Genomic DNA, 22,299 nt, shown 5'->3' on the forward strand with positions numbered 1-22,299 from the left:
TAAGATGAGATCACTTTTTATACCACAGGTATGTTATAAAGGGTATATAAAATATACAATGGGTCAGCCAGGTAGTGCAGTGGATAGAGCAACACCCCCGAAGTCAGGAGGACCTAAGTTCAAATCTGATCTCAGACACTTAACTCTTCCTACCTGTGCAACCCTGGGCAAGTCACTTAATCCCAATTGCCTTAGCAAAAAATATAAATATATATATATATGTATATACAGTAAGTACCTTGAGTTCTCTGAAAGTTTCTAAGTTACTCAATTAATCACTAATTAATAACAGAAACAAGAGCAATAATCTAGTTTCTAATAGACTCTGAGTCTATCTTTATGACAAAAAATAATTAAAACCATAGAATTTTAAAATTGTAAGGAACCACTAGAATAATAATATAAATACTTAGGAGCCAATTCTAATGGCATTTTCAGGATGAATATTCACTCAGAAGGTAAATGCTACAAACAAGAGTTTGATTTATTGTTTTGTTGATTGTCCACATTTGAGAAAGTGATAGGATAAATGTTAATAATGTAGATAAAACTTTAAAAGGTGACATGGGTACATTTTTTTTCCTGAATAACTAAACATTATTAAACATTAACCAACACACTCCTGTTAATTTCTTACATCACAAAGTTCTGCACAACACTTAACACAGATTCATCTAGTTCAGTCTCTCAATTAGCACAAAACTTCCTTCTATGCGATCACTGACAGGTGGTCATTCTGTCTCTGCTTGAACTATTGTGCTACGAATTAGCTTGTTACCTCAAAAAATAGCCTAGTCCTTTGTAGAACTACTCTACTTCTTAGAATTCTCTAGTTTATGTCAAAATCTGTCTTTATAAAAAAAACTATCTTTATATCAGATTTCACAAAAACCAAGAAAACAACTAATTTGAAAGCAATCAATTATATTTTTTAAAGAGAAGAAAAACTCAAATTACAAATCAATTCATTAATTCATCTGTAATTCATCACTTAATCTCTCTGCCTGCCTCCATTTCCTCCTTTATAAAATAGAAGTAAAAATAGGACCTACCTCCCAGGATACTTTGCAATGTTTTTTAAATTTTAATTAATTAATTAATTTATTTATTTATTTTGCTGAGGCAATTGGGGTTAAGTGACTTACCCAGGGTCTCACAGTTAGGAAGTGTTAAGTGTCTGAGATCAAATTTGAACTCAGGTCCTCCTGACTTCAAGGCTGGTACTTTTTATCCACTGCACTACCTAGCTGCCTCAGTACTTTGCAACTTTTAAAAAGCTATATAAATGCCAAGTATTATCATAACAATTGTTGAGTCTGAAAGGGAGACAGAAAGGGCAGGTTTTTTTCCCTTGTTTGAGATTTTTGAGTTCTATTTTGCCAAAACATATCATATATTAAGTGTTTTATTGTATGATCTTATTACTAATTTTCCATGTTTTCATTTGATGATTTGTTTTGTTAATGTTTATATTCTTGATTATTGCTTTTTGTTGTTTATGTGTAATCATTTGTTTTAGTTAGTGGTGTTTTTAATTTTTAAAAAAATGAAGTTGATAAACAGTTGTATGACTAAATTCAACTATTATTTCTTAACATACATAGAAAACCATAATTAAATCTTCCTTCTGTTTCTTTTTCAAGTTAAGTGAGAGAAAAATTCAAAAAGGCCATACCTATTGCTCTATCTGTAGTGCAAAATGTCATGATTATTTGTATGCTCATCAGACAAACTTCTGGCACCTATCCAGGGAAGAAACAAGCCCATAGAGAAAACTGCCATCCTCAGGTTATTAGCTCTAATTGTTGGGGCAACCAAGGAAACAACAATACATCGTTTACAAACAGTACTATGTACACATGAAAAGCAACCATAGTTTAAAAAATGAAAGTGGAGGCAGAAAAGAAAGGGCGAGGGGTAAAACAAAACAAAATGAACTAAAAATAATAATGAATTTGGGAGACTTAAAATTCCTAACCAATTTTTAAAATATTTAAAGAACTTAATCTTGACAATTAATCTTTCTTCTTTCTCATTAGTATTATACTCTTGGGGTTTAATAAATCTCTCAGGATTAGAAATGTGTTGAGACAGATGAGTACATCAAGAAAAGAAATTTCTCTTGTTGCTTCCCCAATTCCAAAAGCTTTCAGTAAACATTTGTAAAAGACTTGGCTATCTGTGGAAATTTTTAGCCTGAGATTAGGGACAAGAAGGGGTAAGAAAGAGGGGGGTAGAATGGAAATACCATCCAAAACTTGGAGGAAAAAAGCTATTGACAAAGGGATATTCTTTCAAGTCTCTTCATTCATTCAATAATTTAATTAAAGAACAATTTATCAGACATCTACCATGTACAAGACATTGTATTGGGTATTGAGGATAGAATCAATTATATTGTGTTTTCCTTCCTTCAAAATACAAAAACAAAAACTCTCAAAGATTGGAATTCATTTCATAGTTAAACTATCTAATAAACATTTCTATCTGAATGTCCCCCTGATGTATTTTAAAACCAAACTCATCTTTCCTCTTAAACTTGCCCCACCCCTTCCAAATATACTTATTTATGGATTCGTCACCACCACCCTGAGGTTTAAAATTTGAGAATCATATTGATTCTTCCATCTTTCTCATCTCAATCCACATTCACAGTTACAAAGTCCTGTGTCCTCTCCCATAACTACACAGCTAGCATCCATCCCCTTCTTTCTAGCTCACAGTGTCCCAATCTAGTTCAGGCATTCATCACCTTTCCCTCTGTCTATTATAATAGTGCTGCATCCTCACCCCCAGGACTTGATTGCCCAGAAAATGGGTAAGGCTCAATTTCTGCCTACCTTGATGCAGCCTCCAGATTTTTGGCTATATTGACTTTACCTCTAGGTCCCCTAAGCACATAAAAAGGCCCACCCATATAGGGTGAGCACCCTTAAGACTTGATGGATGTATCATGATTAGTAATTTATATATTTGTTGTGTGTGTGTGTGTGTGTGTGTGTATAGTACTATTGTGATTGAATATCCTTATCCTGTTAGGGACTCTCTGAAGCTTTCTATAGTGTCTCTTTCTGAGCAAGTAGAAAAATATTGAAGGGTAAGGGCAGAAATGAGGACGGATGGAGAAAAAAGGAAAGGAAATCCCCTCAACTAACTGTTGAATGATCTGTGTGTACCTTCATGTCATCCCAAAACAAAATCTGAAGAAGGTACTTGCTGGCACAGTACTAAGACAAGGCTAGGGTTGTGAGTCATTTGGTTTTTTTTCTTTTTAAAAGTTTTTCACATTAGGAGATATCAAGAGAAAAAAGAAAACATCATTGGGTAAAACAATCTAAGGGGTCATTTCTAATACTAATCTACGAAGTTTTCAAAAACTGAGAATGAACATTCACAGGCTTTGCAAACTACATTAACTATTCCTGTTGCTGTTATAGATCTAAGGGGGTAAAACATTAAGAAGAGAAAAGGCTGAAGAATTGAAAGAATGTTTCTGAAATAGGGAAATCAGTAAATAAAAATTTTGAGAGGAGGAAAAATAAAGATTCATCTTTTGGAAAAGAGAAAATACAAATGAATGCCATTTAAATTTAAAGAATACATGGAAAAGCTAAAACAAAATAGTAGTTGGGGCAATTAGATTGTGTAGTAGATAGAGCATTGGCCCTAAAGTCAAAAGGATCTGAATTTAAATCCAGCCTCAGACACTTAATGCTTCCAAGCTATGTGACTCTAGTCAAATCACTTACCCTCAATTGCTTCAGGAAAAAAAAAAAAAAGAAGAAAAAAATCGCCCTTGATAGGGCCAGGAAAAATAAAGTATTCTTTTAAGAGAATACCAGCAGGACAATTTACCTTGGCAGCTATTTCCCAACTACTGTGGAATTCATCAATTTTTCTCCCATTTAAGGGAAATCTAGAACTATTTATCTGTTCTATGAAGATTTTCAATATTGACATCACAGCTGGTCCTAACAATTTTCATATTTAAATGTTAATATATTGGCTAAAATATACTAATTTGCAGGATTATTGCATGTAAATACTATAACCACATTATTAAAACATTTATATATATATATATATATATTTACTAAATTATTATACATAACTATATTCTACATATACTATATATGTTTACTAAACTACTATACATACATTGTACATAACTACTATATTATACATATACTATATATATTAACTAAACTACTATACATAACTATATTCTACATATACTATATATGTTTACTAAACTACTATACATACACTATATCATACATATACTATGTTATACTATATATACTATGTATATATATACTATATACTATGTAATGTATATAAAAATACTAACTACTATGGTATACTATATATAGTATATATACCAATCCTGTAGTATATGTGTGCAAGGCACTCCCTCTAAAAAGTATACTCAACAACTTAAGTTTTACTAGTAGGTTGGGTCTCTCAGAAGGAGGTTCTTCGGATCCAAAGACACCCTTAATGTTCAATCTCCTAAAACAATAATTCATAATTACCTGTAATAACCACCCAGTAGGTACAATTAACTCAAAGAAAAAGAGTTCATTAAATTATATGTGTGTAGTAGATGTACATATATACATCTACTAATCACACATTATGTTATATATGTGATGATAATATAATGATATATGTGTATGTATTATATATATATCTGTACATACATACATACATATACACACACCCCTTAAGGACAGTAACCCCCAAACATTTTCCCCTATTAGCCCGGGAAAAGGGTAGGTACAAACAATTGTATTAAATAATGCATGCAAATCGTCCATGGCCCAGAAAACTCCTCTCTCTCCAGGACTGCAGAATCCCTTGGGTCCTTCCCCTTCTAATGGAGTCCTCTGGCAGCTCCCTCTGGGTCTGTCTCCTCTCCTCAGCTAACTGCAAACTGCTAAGATTCTTTACCTCCTGAAATCTGGTGACTGCCCCTGGACATCTGTCTAGAAAACGTGTGATCTTGCTGCCTGCCTCGTCCTACTTTACTTTCCAAACTGCTTCCTTCCTCGGCGAGAAGCGAGTCGTGTTGTTGGGCGGAGGCAGGCTGTGGAGAGGTAGAGGGGAGAAGAGGAAATCCCCCAAGTTCCCAGTGCCCGGGGTGGGAGTAACACGGCCCGCAACTCCCCCCCACTGAGGCTAGCAGGCTTGGGGTTATTCAGTCATTTCAGTCATGATCCCATTTGTAGTTTTCTTGGCAAAGATGCTGGAGCAGTTTGCCATTTCCTTCTCCTTCCTCTTTTCCTCAGAAGACTGAGGAAAACATGCTTAAGAAACTTGTCCAGATCACACAGCTAGTAAGTATCAGAGACCGGATTTGAATTCAGAATATCAGTCTGCCTGTCTCCAGGCCCTGGGCTTAGCTTTCTAAAAACCAAAAGAAGAATGATCAATTGTCATCTATTTAACGGGCAGTCTCAGAGAAACTTTCCCCCACTTAATAAAGAAACAACAAGAACATAAAGTAGTTATCTTTAAACTTTATTTACATATTCATATGTTAATTGTTCTTTAATTTCTGCAATGCTATTAACTAAAGGGAAGAGGGCCCAAATCCTTTCTACTACTATACACAAGAACATAAACAAGTGATTGGATTATAGTTCCAAACTCTTAAGGTCTTCTAAATATCTCTCTCTGCAGTCACCCAATCCTTTTACTAGTTTACTCAGGACAGAATGGGGTCCTCAAACTACGTCCCGGGGGCCAGATGCAACAGCTGAGCAGTTTATCCCCCTCCAGAGCTATGAAGTTTCTTTATTTAAAGTCCCACAAAACAAAGTTTTTGTTTTTACTACAGTCCGGCCCTCCAACATTGTCTGAGGGACAGTGAACTGGCCCCCTATTTAAAAAGTTTGAGGACCCCACAAATCCCCTTCACCCAAACCCATTCTGAGTAAGGCCCACAAAAATATAACTCTGACCTTAACTCTGAACTTAATCAGTACTACTCTCATTCATCCTGTTCCTTCTCAATTAAATTATCTTAGAAAAAGAATGCATCCAAATGGATCCCATAATCTGAAATTCTCTTTCAAGTGCTTGTAAGGTTTCTATTAGGTAATCTGAAAGAAAGTAAAAAACTGGAGAAAAACATTTTTTTGAGGTCTAGATGTAAAACTGTGATTTTGTTGCCCTATACATTCCCTTGTGAATAAATTCCCTATACCAAAGCAGATCAGTAATTGTTCTGCAACTTTAAAAGTTACGGAGAGTATTGAGTAACTGAAATAGCTGGGTGGTACAGTGGATGGAGTACCAGGCCTACAGTCAGGAAGACTCATGTTTCTGAACTCAAATCCAGCCTCAGGCAAACATACACACTACTTGTGTGACCTTGGACAAGTCACTTAACCCTGTTTGCCTCCGTTTCCTCAAGTGTAAAAAGATCTAGAGAAGGAAATGGCAAACGACTCATGTATCTTTGCCAACAACACATCAAATGGGGTCATGAAGAGGCAACAGCAGCAACAACAACAAATTGAAATACTTCCACAGGGACACACAGACAGTAAATATAACAGGTGGGATTTTTTGCACAAGGAATTCTGCTAAGCCCTGGATTACAAAAATAGATGCAACAAAAGCCATGCTTCTAAACCGCTTACAACATAATGGCTAAATATATAAATAATCAAATAAATATGAGCAAGCAATTTTCAAAGAAAGAAACCCACGTTATCAACAATCACATGAAAAAAATGTTCCAAGTTACTAATAGTTATACAAATTAAAGCAATTCTAAGCTCCCACCAAAATCCCATCCTATTGGCAAAAATGACAAAAGAGTTAAAAATGACAAATGTTGAAGGGATTGTGGAAAAATAGCCATACTAAAATTACTCTTGTAAAAGCACTTGATCCATCCATTCTGGAAAGCAATTGAAAACTATAGCCAAAAAAAAAAAATCACTAACCTGCATAACTTTTGATCATAGGCCAAAGAGGAGGAGGAGGTAATGGGGGGGTGAAGTTGTGCAAAGACCCAAACATACAAAACTATTTATAATAGCTCTTTCTTTAGTGGTAAAATAAAAACAACAACAAAACAAACAAACAAAAAACTTGGAAAATGAGAATATGCACTTATTGGAGAGTGGCTAAAGAAATTTTGCTAAATGAATTTCGCTGTAATAAATGACGAAATGACAATCCAAAAGAAGCCAACAAGACTTCTAGGAGCTAATAAAGAGGAAAGTAAATAAAATTAGGAGAATAATTTATTCAATGACAACAACATTATAAAAGAAAAGCAGCCTTTAAAAAAATAGAAGTCTGATTAAACAATGGTAAATCATGATTCCAGAGGATACAGAAATGAAGCTCACTCCCCATCTCCTACCAGATAAGCAATGAACTCAAAATGCAGAATGAGACATTTATGGGCAAAGGCCAATGTGAGTATTTTTTTTTTTTTGCTAGACTATGCACATTTATTATGATGAAGGAAATGGGAGGGAGAGAAGATACCTGTTTATTAGGGGAAATTAATTAAATTTTAAAAAACAAATTAGTGGATGAACAGATGATTTAAAACTTGCTGAAATATATAGGAAAATAAGGAAAGTACAAAGGATGGGTCTAGGAAAAGTACTATCACTAATCTGAAGAGGGAAAAACTGCATTTTCATCTAAAATAGGCATGCAAATAAACATAAAAACACTAACCAAAATAGAATAATGAAAAATGATCCTTTTAAATTGCTTTTTAAAATGTAAATCTAATTTTAATTTTAATTTTAAAATTGCTTTGTAAAAATGCAATTATCCCCAAAAGCTACCTTTTGCAGAGGCGACTAACACAGAGTTCCTGGCCTCAGCATGGTTAAACACCTGTGACTCTAGTAAAGACCCTCTTAAATTACCTTATGAATAGCCCAGAGAAAAAGGAAAGGCAAGAATAACTGAAAAAGAGAAGAAATGCCTAAACTTTAAGGGAAAGAAATCATACCAGCAAGTAGAATCTGGGCAATGAAATGTGAGACATAAGGGGCCTTCGTGGGTTGCTTAGCGATGCAGGACTTTACACAGCCGCTAATATTTAACCAAATGAAGTCAATGTGAAACAATCCTGCTCTAACTTGGGGATATTAACCAATCTCTCCCTTCTCCCCTTCTAAGTTAAATTCTTAAGGTAGTTTGCCCACATTCTCCCGCAGAATTTTGGGAGTTTCAGTCTTCTAAAACTTAAACAGGATGGGCCACATATGATCAGTGTACCTTCTACTTCCAACCCCTCTCTTTAAGAAAATGGAAGGAAAAAGAATACATACACAATAAAAAACAAACATATACACATGCACAATAAAAATAAATTAAAAACCAGAAGACCAGAAAGACGTCTTCTGCTTAGTCTCCAGGCTTTCGTTTTCAAATTCTTCTACTCTTGGACCAAATCCCTTGTAGCTAAGGAAAACCTCCCACCCCCATCCTCAACCTCACTCCATTCCTCTGGAAAATTCAGAGTTCCCTTTTCACTGGGAAGTTGCTATCCAAACAAAATAAGAAGCTAGCGAGCTCTTCCTAGGAGATAGAATTTAACTGTGCCCTACCTTCAGTCCTTGGGAAAACAAAACAGCTGCAGAAGTTCCTGTGGAGTTGTGGTAAAAGGCATCCTGGGGGAGAGGCAATTCACTCCTACAGGGCTTGCTTCCTGGGTGGTTAGATTCAAACAGATGAGACCAACCCCATCCTCCCTCCCACCAGTGGGAGGGAACTGACAGCATCAAGGCAAGCTATTTTTAAGTTTGTTTCTGTTTGGGGAAAAAAAAAAAAAAAAAGAAATCTGTAGTTCTCTTAGCTAAGGAAAAATACCAGGAATCCCTTATTAACAGTATTCAAATGTGTCCTTTTACTCTGAACTATAATTTAGGGGTAATGATTATCAATAAGGAGAGAGTAAACCAAGATGGGCCTTTCCCTCCAAAACAGATTCATCAGCCTCCCAGAGTACCTAAAATTTCACTGCAATTCACTCCTTTCAGCTAAAACAGCTTTCCTCCCACTACTTCCTGGGGGACATTTTTTTTCCTATTGAGAGTCATTGTATCGCGAAAAAAAAATATCAAGTATCACATGCAAGCAAAAGATCAATATGGTTTGGTTTAAAGGGTATAAGTAGTTGAGACTACCTCCTTTTTCATCCATGTATTCCCATCACTTAATATGGTATCCTGTACGTAGTTCGGATTTAACAATTGTTGAATTTTAAATGATAAAGATTTAACTCTTTTTAGCTAAGAACAGGAATCATAAATTGTTTTTCAATGAATGCACCAAAATTTAAATATGCTTTAATAAATGGAGTAGAAATCAAGGGCAAAAAGAGTAAGATAGAAACAGAAAGGCTTGCTACCCAAAGAAAAGCCAAGAAAGGCAAAGATAGCCAGATAAGAAAAGGAAGCAGAAACAGCAGCTAGTGGGAAGGGGGAAGGGGAAAGGAGAGCCTAAGGGAGAGATAAAGTCACTCCCACTTATCAGTCAGTCAGTCCTAGTCCTACAATTCCACCTTTCCTAGTAATACCATTAATGCTATTTATTGGTATAAGAACTATGATGTATTGTCTCCACTCCTTTCTTTGCCTTTTTCCTGGAGGAAAGGCTTTGTGGAGGATAAGTGAATGGAACTATTTCTTTCCTAAAATCCCCAGGTTCAGAGCTACCTGTGTACTTTCTAAAAGCTGCCTGGATTAAGAGCACTGACAGTCTCTCCTGGGCCTGTATCCCAAAGAGATCATAAAGGAGGAAAAGAGACCCACATGTGCAAAAAGGTTTGCAGCAGCCCTTTTTGTAGTGGCAAGAAACTGGAAACTGAGTGGATGCTCATCAGTTGGAGAATGGCTGAAAAGTTATGGTATGTGAATGTTATGGAATATTATTGTTCTGTAAGAAAGGATCAGCAGGATGATTTCAGAAAATCCTAAAAAGATTTACATGAACTGATGCTAAGTGAAGTAAGCAGAAACAGGAAATCATTAGACACTGCAACAAGATTATACGATGATCAATTCTGATGGACGTGACTTTTTCTAACAATGAGATGACTGATGCCAGTTCCAATGATCTTGTGATGAAGAGAGCTATCTACACTCAGAGAGAGATCTGTGGGGACTGAGTGTTGATCATAGCATAGCATTTTCACCTTTTTTGTTGTTGTTATTTGCATTTAGTTTTTCTTTCTCATTTTTTTTCCTTTTTTATTTGATTTTTTGTGCAGCATAATAATTGTGGAAATATGTACAAAAGACTTGTACATATTTAATATATATTGGATTACTTGCTGTCTAGGGAAGGGGATGAGGAAAGGGAAGGAGAAAAAAATTTGGAATGCAAGGTTTTACAAGGTTGAATGATGGAGATTATCTATGCATATTTTTTGAAAATTAAAAGCTTTAATAATAAAAAAAAGAGCATTGACAACCCATAGCCATATAGTAGATGATGTATAATGTATTTGTAATGCTTCCTCTGGATGGGATAAGAAATGCCTTGCATCTGCATGAACTTCTGAGATTTGGAATTCTGTTCAACTCTTGAGTCAAGAAAATATCTCCTGATTTGGGACTGGTGGCAAGAGAAAGGAGGCAGGGGGTAGGGGAAAGAAGGAGGGAAGGGGAAGAGAAGACTAACAGACAAACCCAGGAAAAACAAGAGCAACACAAGAGAAAAAAGGAAGCAGCACTTCTTCTGACACATGGATCATTGGCCAGACAGAGGCAACTGAGGTAGTACTATAGGTCTTCCCAAACCTACACTTCTGGACTAGAGAGATGAAAGTTAAAGGGGAACACTACAAGATATGACTGAATTTTTATCACAGGCATTTGTTCAGATGGGTGGAGAGCTGGAGGAAAAAAGAAAAAGAAAGGAATTAGTGATCCTTATTCCATTGCTCTGAATATAATGGGCACCCTTTTCAAAAATCTTTTTTTTTTGGTTAAAATATTTTTTTTTCTCTTTAAGACTACATATGAATACCTCTATAACAAGAATAAAATACTATACACAGTCTGCTTTGCATGACTTTCCTGTTCCCATGGAGTCTCTTGCATTATGCCAAAGTCTCATGACTAGGACTCAATGAAATATAGTTTATTAAGAGATAATATTTTGCCCACAGGATGAAGAATCAGAGTTAACAAAATTGGGTCAAGTCATAATACCCACCTCCATTAAAATGTCAAGTTGGCTCAGTCGACCAGAGAAAGGCAAAGCTAAAAAATTTTTCAGTTCTTTGAGAATCATGGAGACCTTGAATCCCTCAGGAGGGTGAGATATAGCACCTCCTGCAAAATCATGAGCTAGTCTATCTACTGATGCTTCCTATTGAATAAGATCTAGTTAGGTGACTGGCTGGGTCACCTAGTGGTTAAATATATCATCACATCCAGATCCTGTTTGCAATTATCTACCTTGCATCATTTAATTAGATTATTACCTTCTTTTTTGTGATAGATTTTAATACCTAGTTCACAGTCATCCTCACATGTTCAATACCTGTCCTCTTCATTTTCCACCTGGATTTCAACATGTCATCCAGAAATTTCAGCATTCTGCAAAATGATATCCACCCTGTAATTCATACCTCATCAGTCCCCTGAACCCTACCCCTGGGGCTCTTCATCCCTCTGATTAGAGAATGTACAGGAGAAATAACTCCTCCTAGACTCTCTTAAGTACTATTCTGGCTTGCATCATGCCCCTATATCAGGTATCTTCTACCCCATTTTAAATCTCTTTTTTAATGTGTTGTCTCCCCAATTTGATTGCAAACTCTTTGAAGGCAAGAGTTGTCTTTGTCTTTCTTTTTATCTCCAGAGCTTGAGCACAGTGTCTAATTCATAACAAACATTTAATAAGTGCTTATTTATTAATAAATTGATTTTTATTTTATAATAAACTGACTGATTCCAATATGTCTGATCAAACACCTCAGAGTTCATCAGTTTTCTCAACTCCTGTGACCTTCGGTGGTAAATGAATTACTAGAGACAAACAATAATTATGATGCCATTTCTTTTTAATGACAAAATGACTAAGCTATGTGCTTTTATTGACACTAGATTGACACAGAATGTCTGACTTTGATTAGATAAAGTCAGAATGAACTTGTGTCTTCACTTTCAGCTAGTTCTTTGTCAGTTGAAAGCTGGATTTCATGCCATACCCTAATTCCATTGCTCTCTTTTGTTGTGTTTTTAATTATATGGTTTTTAAAGAAAAGATATTGCTTTAAGTAAATATGAAAATGTTGTAGCTATTAAAGAACATACTTCAATAACTCAGATAAACTGCAATGATTTTTAATTTGAGCTAGTCAAGAATTTCAGGATCATTCAAGCCCATTCAGTTACACCAAAATGCAAAGAAAAGAGGTTTTGAAAATGAAAAGCAATGACAAAAACTGACACCCTGATACTGCCAACCAGCCTAATTAATCCTCAGAAAACAAACCTATTCTTTTCAAAAGAACCAGATAACTAGGTCTCTTTAGGGCAATCTATGTTTCTTGAAGGTGGAGAACATTGAGACTATTTAAAAAATCAACTAATATTTTTATGGGGAAAAATGTTTGTCAGAGGCAAAACAACACAAAGAGTCCTTTCAGTCATGTCTGACTCTTTGTGATCCCATTTGGGATTTTCTTGGCAAAAATTTTAGAGTAGTTTGCCATTTTCTTCTCCAAATCATTTTATAGATGAAGAACTATGCCAAACAGGTAAATAACTTTGCTGAGTAAGTGTCTGAGACCAGATTTGAATTGAGGAAAACAAGTGTTTCTGACTCCCAGCCTAGCACTCTATCAACTGTACCCATCTAGCTCTGGCCTATATAAAAATAGGCAAACTAAAGATTAGAAAAAGATAATTTGTTCAGATAAAACACTTTTTCATTCAAAATTATAACAAAAGAAGAAATACAATGAGAATATAAGTGATCATCTTCACCAGACTGGTAAATATCCATCCAAAATAAAATATGTTTAAGAGATTTTTTTTTAAATTTTCATGGGGCTTGGAAATCTTTTCTCCATTAACAGAATGATAAACTTTGATAAAAATGTTTACTATAATTATTCCAGAATTATAGAATCTCTCAAATAAAGATGGAATTCTTCTACACCATAATCTTACTACAAAAGATTGGGAAATTTATTCAGGACTTTGTTGCTTTGATGGCCAAGTAATACAACTGTTTTATTTAAATTGCCCCTGAAAAACTATGGGCTACTATAAACTATGGGTTATAAAAATCATGGGCTAAACTTGGAGAAATGGATTACATGTTCATGTATTAAAGCATGCTTATTATCCAATGTGGTTAAAAAATGTTTTCTCATGATAAATTAAAGTAATATGTGACAAAATCTTGTGAACTCAATGCCAAATTGTATACAATAAATGATTACAACAAAAAGACAAGGTGCCAATTATATATAAGTTAGGGTTTTTTAAGATGTAGAGCTTCTAAGGTTTATTGCATAAGTGAATAAATTTCATAATTTTACTTTGTCCTAGTTAATTTGCATACTGATTCAGAAAGAGAAGAGAACAAGCATTTATTTTTTACTATATGCTAGACATGTGGGTTCAGTGATTATCTCTTGACAAATGTCTCCCAACTCAACATATCCACACTTCAACTCTCTTCTGAGCTCTTCTTTTTCACATCATTAAATGCCTGTTATACATTTTCACTTTGATATAATAGAGATATATCAAGTTCAACATATCCAAATTATGTTATATCTTTTTTTCCCCAAACCGATTCTTTCTCTTAACATCCCTTTTTTCTGTTAGGGACATCACTAATCTTCCACAGCATCCTTCACTTCTGTCCCTTTCTCTCCACTAGCACAGTCATTTCCCCAGATCAAGCTATCAACATCTTTCACCTTAACTATTGCAATAACTTTCTCATTAGTCTTTCTGCTTCCAATCTCTCATCTCTCATCTCATCCCTCTTTCCTCAGCTAACAAAATCATCTTCCTAAAGTGCAGGTCTGACTATATCACTTCCTTACTTAATTATTTTCAGTGGTTCCATCCTGTCTTAAGGATAAAACACAAACTCCTCACTTTAACAAGTAAAATTCTTCACAGTCTGGTCCTGGCCTTCATTTCTAGACTCATCCTCATTATCACGCCCTTTCATATAATCTGTGTTCTAGGTAAATTGGGCTATTTGTTTTTTCCTGAGCTTTACAATCCATTGTACCTTTATACATCCAGGCTGGAATCCATTTCCTCTTCACCTCTTAGAATCTTTAAATGCTTTCCAAACTCAATTTTGGTCTTATATCTTATAGGAAACGGCTGATCTACTGAATTTTCAGTTCTTTTTTTCTTCTTCAAATTTTCTTAGACTTACTTATCTATGTAAATAATCAGTGTACAAATATAGCAAGACCAAAGGAGGCCCAAGTAGTAGGAATAATGAATCTTCTGAGATGGTTGCATGTATTCAAATTTATATAGAGCATTTCCATTGGGCTGGAACCAATTACTATGTTTTGCATAACTCCAACTACAAATAGTACAACTCAAAATACATGTAACCATTTTAGAGGATTCATTATTCATACTAATAGTTTAGCTATATGTTAACACAATTTATTCATACTCTCTAGTCCTTCCTCATACCTTTTTTTCCTTTTCTAGTATCATTGATAATTGGAAACTTCCATGCTAGAAATTTCCATCTTCCATGGTACCTTCCTGCCTGTGCCATCAAGGAAGACACAGAAAAAAGTCAATTTATTTATAGGAAGGTACTGCTTTTGATTCTATTTTTTCAGGGTTATTATATAATAATATCTTGAATATAACAAGTTGTAATAATACAAAACTTTCTGATTTTGGGAGGCTGGCTTCTTGAAACAGAGTGTTCTTACTTTGGATGTAACCCCTTCTCCTGCCTGTATTTCCCCTCTTTTATTTTCTGGAACTATATACATCTGGAATCATCTATGTGTTCCAGGATGGAATATGATCAAAATACCATTGGATTCTTTTCTATAATTAAATAAAACCATAACAAAATTTAGAATATAGAAAATCAAATGTGCAATTGTGAAGAAGAGGAAGATTATTGGAAAAGCAGAATAATTTACTAAAGGCAAAAGAAATAGCGTTGAACACAGAAGAATTTTAAAAGATCTTGTGCAAAAATAACAAAAAATATGGACAAAATAAAAGACTAGAAAAAAATCTTTGTTACTAAAACATTTGATGGAAGTCTGACATTCAGAATCTATATGCAAATGACATAAATTTATTAGGGCTTACCTCTTTTCTAATGGATTAAAAGGATATGAAAAGACAATTTTTGAAAAGGAAGAAATATGAATTGTAAATATTCCCTTGAAAAATTGTTCATATTCTCTATTAATCAGAGAACTGTAAATTAAAACGACTTTGAGGTAGCAATTTATATCATCAAATTGACCAAAATAATTTATGTTATTTAAATCTAATATTAACAGGACTGAGGGGAAATATATATTTTCATTTTTTGGTTGGAACTATAAATTTAGGCAATATTTTAATATAAGAATTCCAGCAGCATACAAGTTACAAAACTGATTATACCTCTTGACCTAATGAAATCACTATGGAGTAATCCCATAGTTCAAAGACATTATTAAAAGAAAAAGACCTCTCTATACAACAATACTCATTGCTTCTAAATTTGTAAAAAAAAAAAAAAAAAAAAAAAAACTGAAAGCAGCCTTTGGATCATTAATTCAGAGTTGGAAGGACCGTAGACATCATCTAATCCATTACTCTTATTTTATAGATGAGAAACTTAAGGGACAGAAAGTTGTGACTTGCTCAGTTTTGCTTAGTAGAAATCAATTAAGTGTATCAAGTCCAAGTCTTCTGATTTGAAACTCAACATTCTTCCTACTGCATCCCACTGTTTATGTTTAATGATTGGAGAAGGCCCAAATAAATTGTGGTATAACAATATAATGGAATACCACTGGATAATTAAAAAAGAATAAACTACATGGAAAGAAATATACAAAGTGGTACCAAGTGAAGAAAACATTTTAAAAAACGGAGAAAATTTAATAATGAAAAACTTCTCAATAATTGGAGGTATCCAAAATTAAAATGTGCCTCCCTTAGAGCTAGTAAGTTCCTTCTCATAGGAGCTCTTTAAGCAAAAATTCAATTTTGACTTAAAATACCATAGGATTGGATCATGAGTGACTATTTCTCTTCTAGTCTAGGCGAAATAGCAATACTCAAAAAAATATATATATAAAGTATTTTTTTAAAAATGCAGTATTTACCTTACTGAACCATAGGAATCAAAAGTGTCTCTATTATTTATTGCTATTTGGAGGGTGGGGTGCCTTTTGCTTCCCTTTGATCTATTCTCTCTTTGCCTTGAATGAGAGTTTTGTAAGTTATGGGGCAGTACCTTCGATAAAGATTTTCTGCCAATGTGTTGCTCCCTCGAATTACAGCCCTTTTTTCCTGATTCATGTAGTTCCATAAATGCAAGGCATAGGAGTCATTGAAACTTGGTTCTACATCCCAGACCTCATAGTAACGTTTCCATTCTGGGTATGAAATGGGATAAAATCTCTGGGGATGTAAAAAAGATAAATTTGGACACCTGAGGTCTTTTACCTCCTGAAAATCTGTAAGATTACATGATAGCTTCAGCATTCTTGTCATTAGTTCAGGACCCTGGTTGCCCCAAATGTCCCCATTATAATGCTCAATAAAATTTTCCATACAATCCCAAATGAAAGAGTGATGATGGTGGAACCCAAAAACCCCATTGCTAGAGAATTTAGAAGCTTGTGCTGCCAGAAAATTATCTTCTGGAATGGGTCTGATGGAAATTATATCAGTGTCCATGTAGATTCCACCATATTTCCAGATGAAAGCAAGTCTACAAGCATCTGAGCTGATGTGGATCCAACTCTTTTCTGCACTGGAATTGACCTGCAGGGATAGATAGAAATCAGTCTTCTGAAAAAAACAAACAAACCCAAAGCTAAAATGTTGAGTAAAAACAAATGATCAGATAAAGAAGTAGAAACAAAAGACAAAGGTAAAGCAGTTTGGTGATGATATATTTAGTAGCCTAGTCCCAGAGTCTGATTTTGTGAGGCAGTTTCTGACTGTTAGTCAAATCGCCTAGAGTTTGGCTCCTAATTGGTGCTGAGAATTGACCTTTTATCTATAGAATAAAAGAATTCCAGTATCTGTTCTTAGCCTTTTAAAAGAAAAATAAATAAAGACAACTTAAGGTGGATGTTATAGAATCATAAAAACAATGGTAAGATTAAAAACAAAAGGGAGATGATCTAGTATAAATGATTAGATTATGGGATGATCATGAAGACTAGATTATTAGAACCATACTCTCAATTGTGGAAAAATTTACTTTGTATTCATTTTTAAGTTTTACTACATATATTAAGTGAGTAAATAGAACTTTACACTTTTCATTTTAAGCCAAAAAGGGGGAAATCTATTTAAATGAGTTTCACTAGGCAATTCTAGATAATTTGTACATATGGATTGTATGTCCTATGCTTTAAAGTATTAAATATAAAAAGTATTGTTTTCAAATCTTCAAAAATTTAAAGGAGTTTTGTTTTGTTTGCTATATATATATCATTATATTTTATGTGAAAATTTCTGCAAAAATCCTCTTGCTTTGGTGAGAAGAGCTTTAAAAATACATCTTTAAAAATAGTGAAAGTAAATTCCAAATGTGATGCAATGTGGGTAGCACTTGTAATATGGACTAAATAAAGTTGTTCTTTTTGTTACAATTCCTTCTATTTCAGAGTTGCAAGAATCTATAAAATTAGAAATCATTGAAGAGAGATTTTTTTATCATAGGATATCTTTTTTGCTTAAGTGATTTACATGACATTACATGTATTTATTCAATAAATAATTCATATAATAAAGAAAAACAAATAAAACTAAACTAAATGACCAAGTTCAGAGTATCATTATTACAATGGCAACTTCTGAAGAATCAAAGAATCCAAAGAAAACAATTCCTATATTTGGAAAAATCATCTCATCTGAATCTTTCATTGAAGGTACTAGATCTATGTAATTTGCCCAAGAAGAGATGACCCATACTTATTGTTGCTGTTTGTCCTTCATTCTTGAAGACCAATGACATCACAAGTATGATGCCTTTACTTGCATGTGAACTGAATTTGAATGAGGCAGAGCTGTGTAAAGTTGTCACGCTCACTCTTCCAGGGTCATCAGAATCAGAGGCAAGAAATGACAAGATGACTGAAGTTCCAGGATACAGTGGGTGACCTTAGGCTTTCTAAATTAAAGTCTTTCCCATGTTTTAGTTTGTCTGTGCAAATCCATTAAACCCAGGAGTCACCAACAGTTTGCTGAACCCATGACAATGGTCTCTGGGAGATCTACACTACAATGGAATTGGGGGATGCATGAGCACTTGCCATCCTCAGATATCATCTCTATCAAAATACTTATTTAGTAATACTTCTCTTAGTTGTTTAGCCAGGTTGTAACTCTCAAAATTGCAAGGCTTCATACAACCCAGCACTCTGAGGTTATCATCATATCATAATGGCCAATGTTTTGTTGCCTCTTGTAGATTTACCCTAAAGGGACAATATAACCTCTTATAACCTGTTTCCTTATTGCAAAAAATGATTTTTAAAATACTTAAAATATCTGCTTCAAAGATTGTTGTGAATTTTAATTGAGATGATCTATTTAAAATGCTTTGAACATTTTAGAACCACATATCTGTTGTTATTATTATTACCATTCCTCTTCCCTTCCCCATTTTTTTTATTGATGGCAATTGTAGAAATGGCAGAGAAACTCAAGAGGAAGCCATGTGAATCAGTGGCTAAAATTCTTGATAAATTCTGCCTCAGATATTAACCACTGTGTGATATTGGGCAAATCACTTAACCTCTCCAAGCCTCAGCTTCCTCAACTTAAAGTAGGGACAATAATAGTATCTCCTGGGATTGCTACAAGAATCAAAAGAAAGAACATATGTAAAGCACTTTGCAAATCCTAAAATTATTTATCAGTCTAAAAATTATTTTCAGTCATGCTATTATTAAATCCTAGAAACCAAGAAAATGGTGAGCCTGAAATTCAATATTATGATGTATAGCTATGTCCTATTAGAAAATGTATGGACAATATTTGTTTGGCAGATGAGATACTTGATTGAAATGTTTCTTATTTCTTATGCATCATTAGTAGCAAAAAGAGATTCAAATTTCCAAGTTCCCTTAGCATCAAGAATTTCTTAGTCATTTCTTAGTCTGAGCTGATGTCACATAGCATTATCCTTTGATACTTCCTAAATAGTCTGATTTAAATTATTTCTAAGATACAAATATATCATCCTCAAAAAGGATGAAAAATAAACAAAAGCAACAATTACAAAAGGTAAGAGTTACATATCATTGACCTGAGAGGGATATAGAAATTTTTTCCAGATTCTGGCAGTCATAAAAGAGAGAGAGAGAGACACAGAGAGAGAGAGAGAGAGACAGAGGGGGGGAGGGAGGGAGATTGGGAGGGAGGAAGAAAGAAAGGGAGAGGGAGAAGAAAAGGGAGAGGGAGAGAGAGAGAGGGAGAGGGAGAGGGAGAGAGAGAGAGACTAAAAGAAAACAAACTAAAGAAAAAAAGTTTTAGAAATATCTCTTGTAGTAAGTGACAAGATATTTTCCTCTTTTCCTTTCCTTTCCTTTCCCATTTGAGTAATTGAGAAAAATAAACTCTGTCTGCAATATATGCCATATATGCCATATAGAATATATTTGATGATGGATATGGCCAGTAACAAATATGGGTTGAACAAAAAAAAAAAGGAGAGAGCAGGGATTTCCCCTTCATTTTACGTCAGATCAGTGACATAGAGAGAATGCAGGGCTCTATTAAAGATTTGCCATAAAAATTTTGCCAGAAATGAAGTATTTCATTTCTGATGACTGATTATACTGCAGAGCCATTAGGAGTGAAGAAAGAAGAAGGAAAGGAAAATTGAATGAGTGAGGATAAAAAGAGTATAAAGAGGGAGAAAGAGACAGAGACAGAGAGAGACAGAGTGGGAAGGAGGGAGAGAGGGAAGGAGGGAGAGGGAGACGTAAAGAAAGAAGAGAGAGGAAGAGAGAGGGATTCCTCTACTCTTTTCTCTCCCTCTTTCCTCTTTTTAAGCACTAGGAAAAAGAAAGCTGCAGTCCTATATAGAACTCATGAGGCAGAGACAGTCAAAGGTAGCTTCAGAGGCAGTACCTTAAGCAACTCTGGGAGATGTACAAGGGAATGAAAGACTGGCCAATAAGGGTCCAGTTCTGGGAGCCATCACATCCAGTGAAACTGCTTCTGAAAGTGACTAATGATGTGGAATGGAAGGGCCTTGCTCTCCATGAAGTATATATAGGTTTTTTGACTATTTCTAGTCTATTAACTTCATGATGGAAAAGCTTTTGTTTGGCTGTTGAATCTGAACTGAGCGTGCATTAAAAAAGACACTAATCAGCTACATCAAACCTCTCTCTCTCTGGTGATGTTTGTGGCAAGAACAGTTATAAATCCACAGGTGGAAAGAGAGACAACAAGTTGTGGGAATGGTTTTCTGTTTCCAGTTACTTATCTCCACAACCAGGACCCACATGTGGCCACATGTGACGATGGAAATCCTGCTTCTTTGCCTCTCTGTGTTTAGTCTTTCCTACCCTTAGGTGAAGGCACATTGGAGATAAAACAATGAGATCTCAAAAGGGATGGTGATGTGAATCCAGGCTAGAGTTTACTACCAGTACAGCCCCAAAGAACCACTTGTTGCACCAAACCAATCAAAATAGCAACTGAGACATTGTTTTCTGGAATAACTTGGCCTATATGCATTTGAAAGTAAACTTGGCTGGGCAAATGCTTTACTATGAATGCTTTAAATCTAAACTCATCCTCCTCAAGGATTGAGCTTGGCAGAGGGGAGAAAGTGTTTGTGGTTCAAAGTAATGTGTTTGTATTTCCATTCTTGCTACATCTTTTTAAGTATTTTTATCCCTGTTCTTGAAAATTTTATTAATTTGTTCATTGATACTGGGATACTAATCACCTGTTCAATCAATCATATGAGTGCAATATTAACAGTAAATAGTGATCATTACTGAAACAACACTCCATAATGGAGTTTCAAGACATTAGAAAACTGACCCAAACCTTCAGGGGCACCCATAAACTAGAGAAAAAGATGTAGCCTTACTCAGAGATCAGTAAGAGAAAAAATTCTCTCAGATGTTTCAAAGTCTAAAGAGAGGGTCTTTGACACAAGAATTTTATTTTCTTTTTTACTTGAACACTTACTTGAGTATACCATAAAGAAAGAGGTGTCTCCTTTAGCAAAGTTTCCATATCAAGAGGGAAAAAGAAGACATTCTCAATTGCTGATAAGAGGGAAAAACCTCGGTAAGTAGCATTTAAGAGCAAATGAGTAGAATTGTTATCCAGTCCTTTCATTAAAAACATAATAGATCTTTCAGGATATATTCTAGCTGCAGACTCAACAGCACATGAAACTAAAGGAGAAGGCTCCAGCCGATCAGTGGTCTCCAGAAATACAATGCTTCTTTTATGTCTCAAAATGTTCTCCGGTCTCATCATTGTCTTATATGCTGGTGTGCAGGAGAAGAAACATCTGGGTTTCATGGTCATTTCATACAGGAATCCACAGGCAAACAGGAAAAAGACAAAAAGGGAGATCCGAAACTCCTTCAGCATTGTTTTTTCTTTATAGACCTTTTTCTTTAAAATGAGAAAACAAATTGAAAAATGAAAATTATTTTAAGTACTGGGCTTGAAATCATAAACATCACAATCATCTGAGAAGCAGCATGGAGAAATGGGTAGATTATAGGACTTTAGGAAGAGTAGGGCTCAAATCCTACCATACAAGGACTGTGTGTAACACACAAAGGAGAAGGAGAGGGAAAGGGAAATGGGGAGAAAATGGAGAGGGAAGGAGAAAGATAAGACAGAGACAGAGACACAGAGGACAGAGACACAGACACAGAAAGAGTCAGCAGAGAGACAGACAGGGAGAGACAGAAACAGAGACGAAGAGGAAGAGAGAAAGGAAGGGAGGGAGGGAGAGTGAAGGACAGGGAAAGATGGCAAAGGACAGTGAGGGAGAGGAAAAGAGGGAGGGAGGAAGAGGCAGAAATAGAGAGACAGAAACAGAGGTAAGAGAGAAAGA

At 34.9% G+C, this 22,299-nt stretch overlaps 2 protein-coding genes across 2 annotated transcripts in view; both read right to left on the bottom strand.

Moving 5' to 3' along the window:
- The window catches only part of DZIP1L (DAZ interacting zinc finger protein 1 like), a 57,999-nt gene extending 49,216 nt beyond the window's left edge, over nt 1–8,783 (bottom strand). Inside the window, exon 1 of the mRNA XM_031959797.1 lies at nt 8,595–8,783. Coding sequence (XP_031815657.1) covers nt 8,595–8,768 — 174 coding nt within the window. The 5' untranslated portion in view covers nt 8,769–8,783. The remainder of the gene's footprint in view (nt 1–8,594) is intronic.
- Nucleotides 8,784–16,385: 7,602 nt separating this feature from the next.
- A4GNT (alpha-1,4-N-acetylglucosaminyltransferase) lies at nt 16,386–21,824 on the bottom strand. Its single transcript, XM_031961292.1, has 2 exons — nt 21,411–21,824; nt 16,386–17,006 (listed from the first exon to the last, which is right to left on the bottom strand). The coding sequence occupies exons 1-2, from the start codon at nt 21,822–21,824 to the stop codon at nt 16,386–16,388; spliced, it is 1,035 nt and encodes a 344-aa protein (XP_031817152.1).
- Between the last annotated feature and the right edge of the window lie 475 nt (nt 21,825–22,299).

Source organism: Sarcophilus harrisii, chromosome 3 (genome assembly GCF_902635505.1).
Source record: "Sarcophilus harrisii chromosome 3, mSarHar1.11, whole genome shotgun sequence".
Taxonomy (NCBI): domain Eukaryota; kingdom Metazoa; phylum Chordata; class Mammalia; order Dasyuromorphia; family Dasyuridae; genus Sarcophilus; species Sarcophilus harrisii.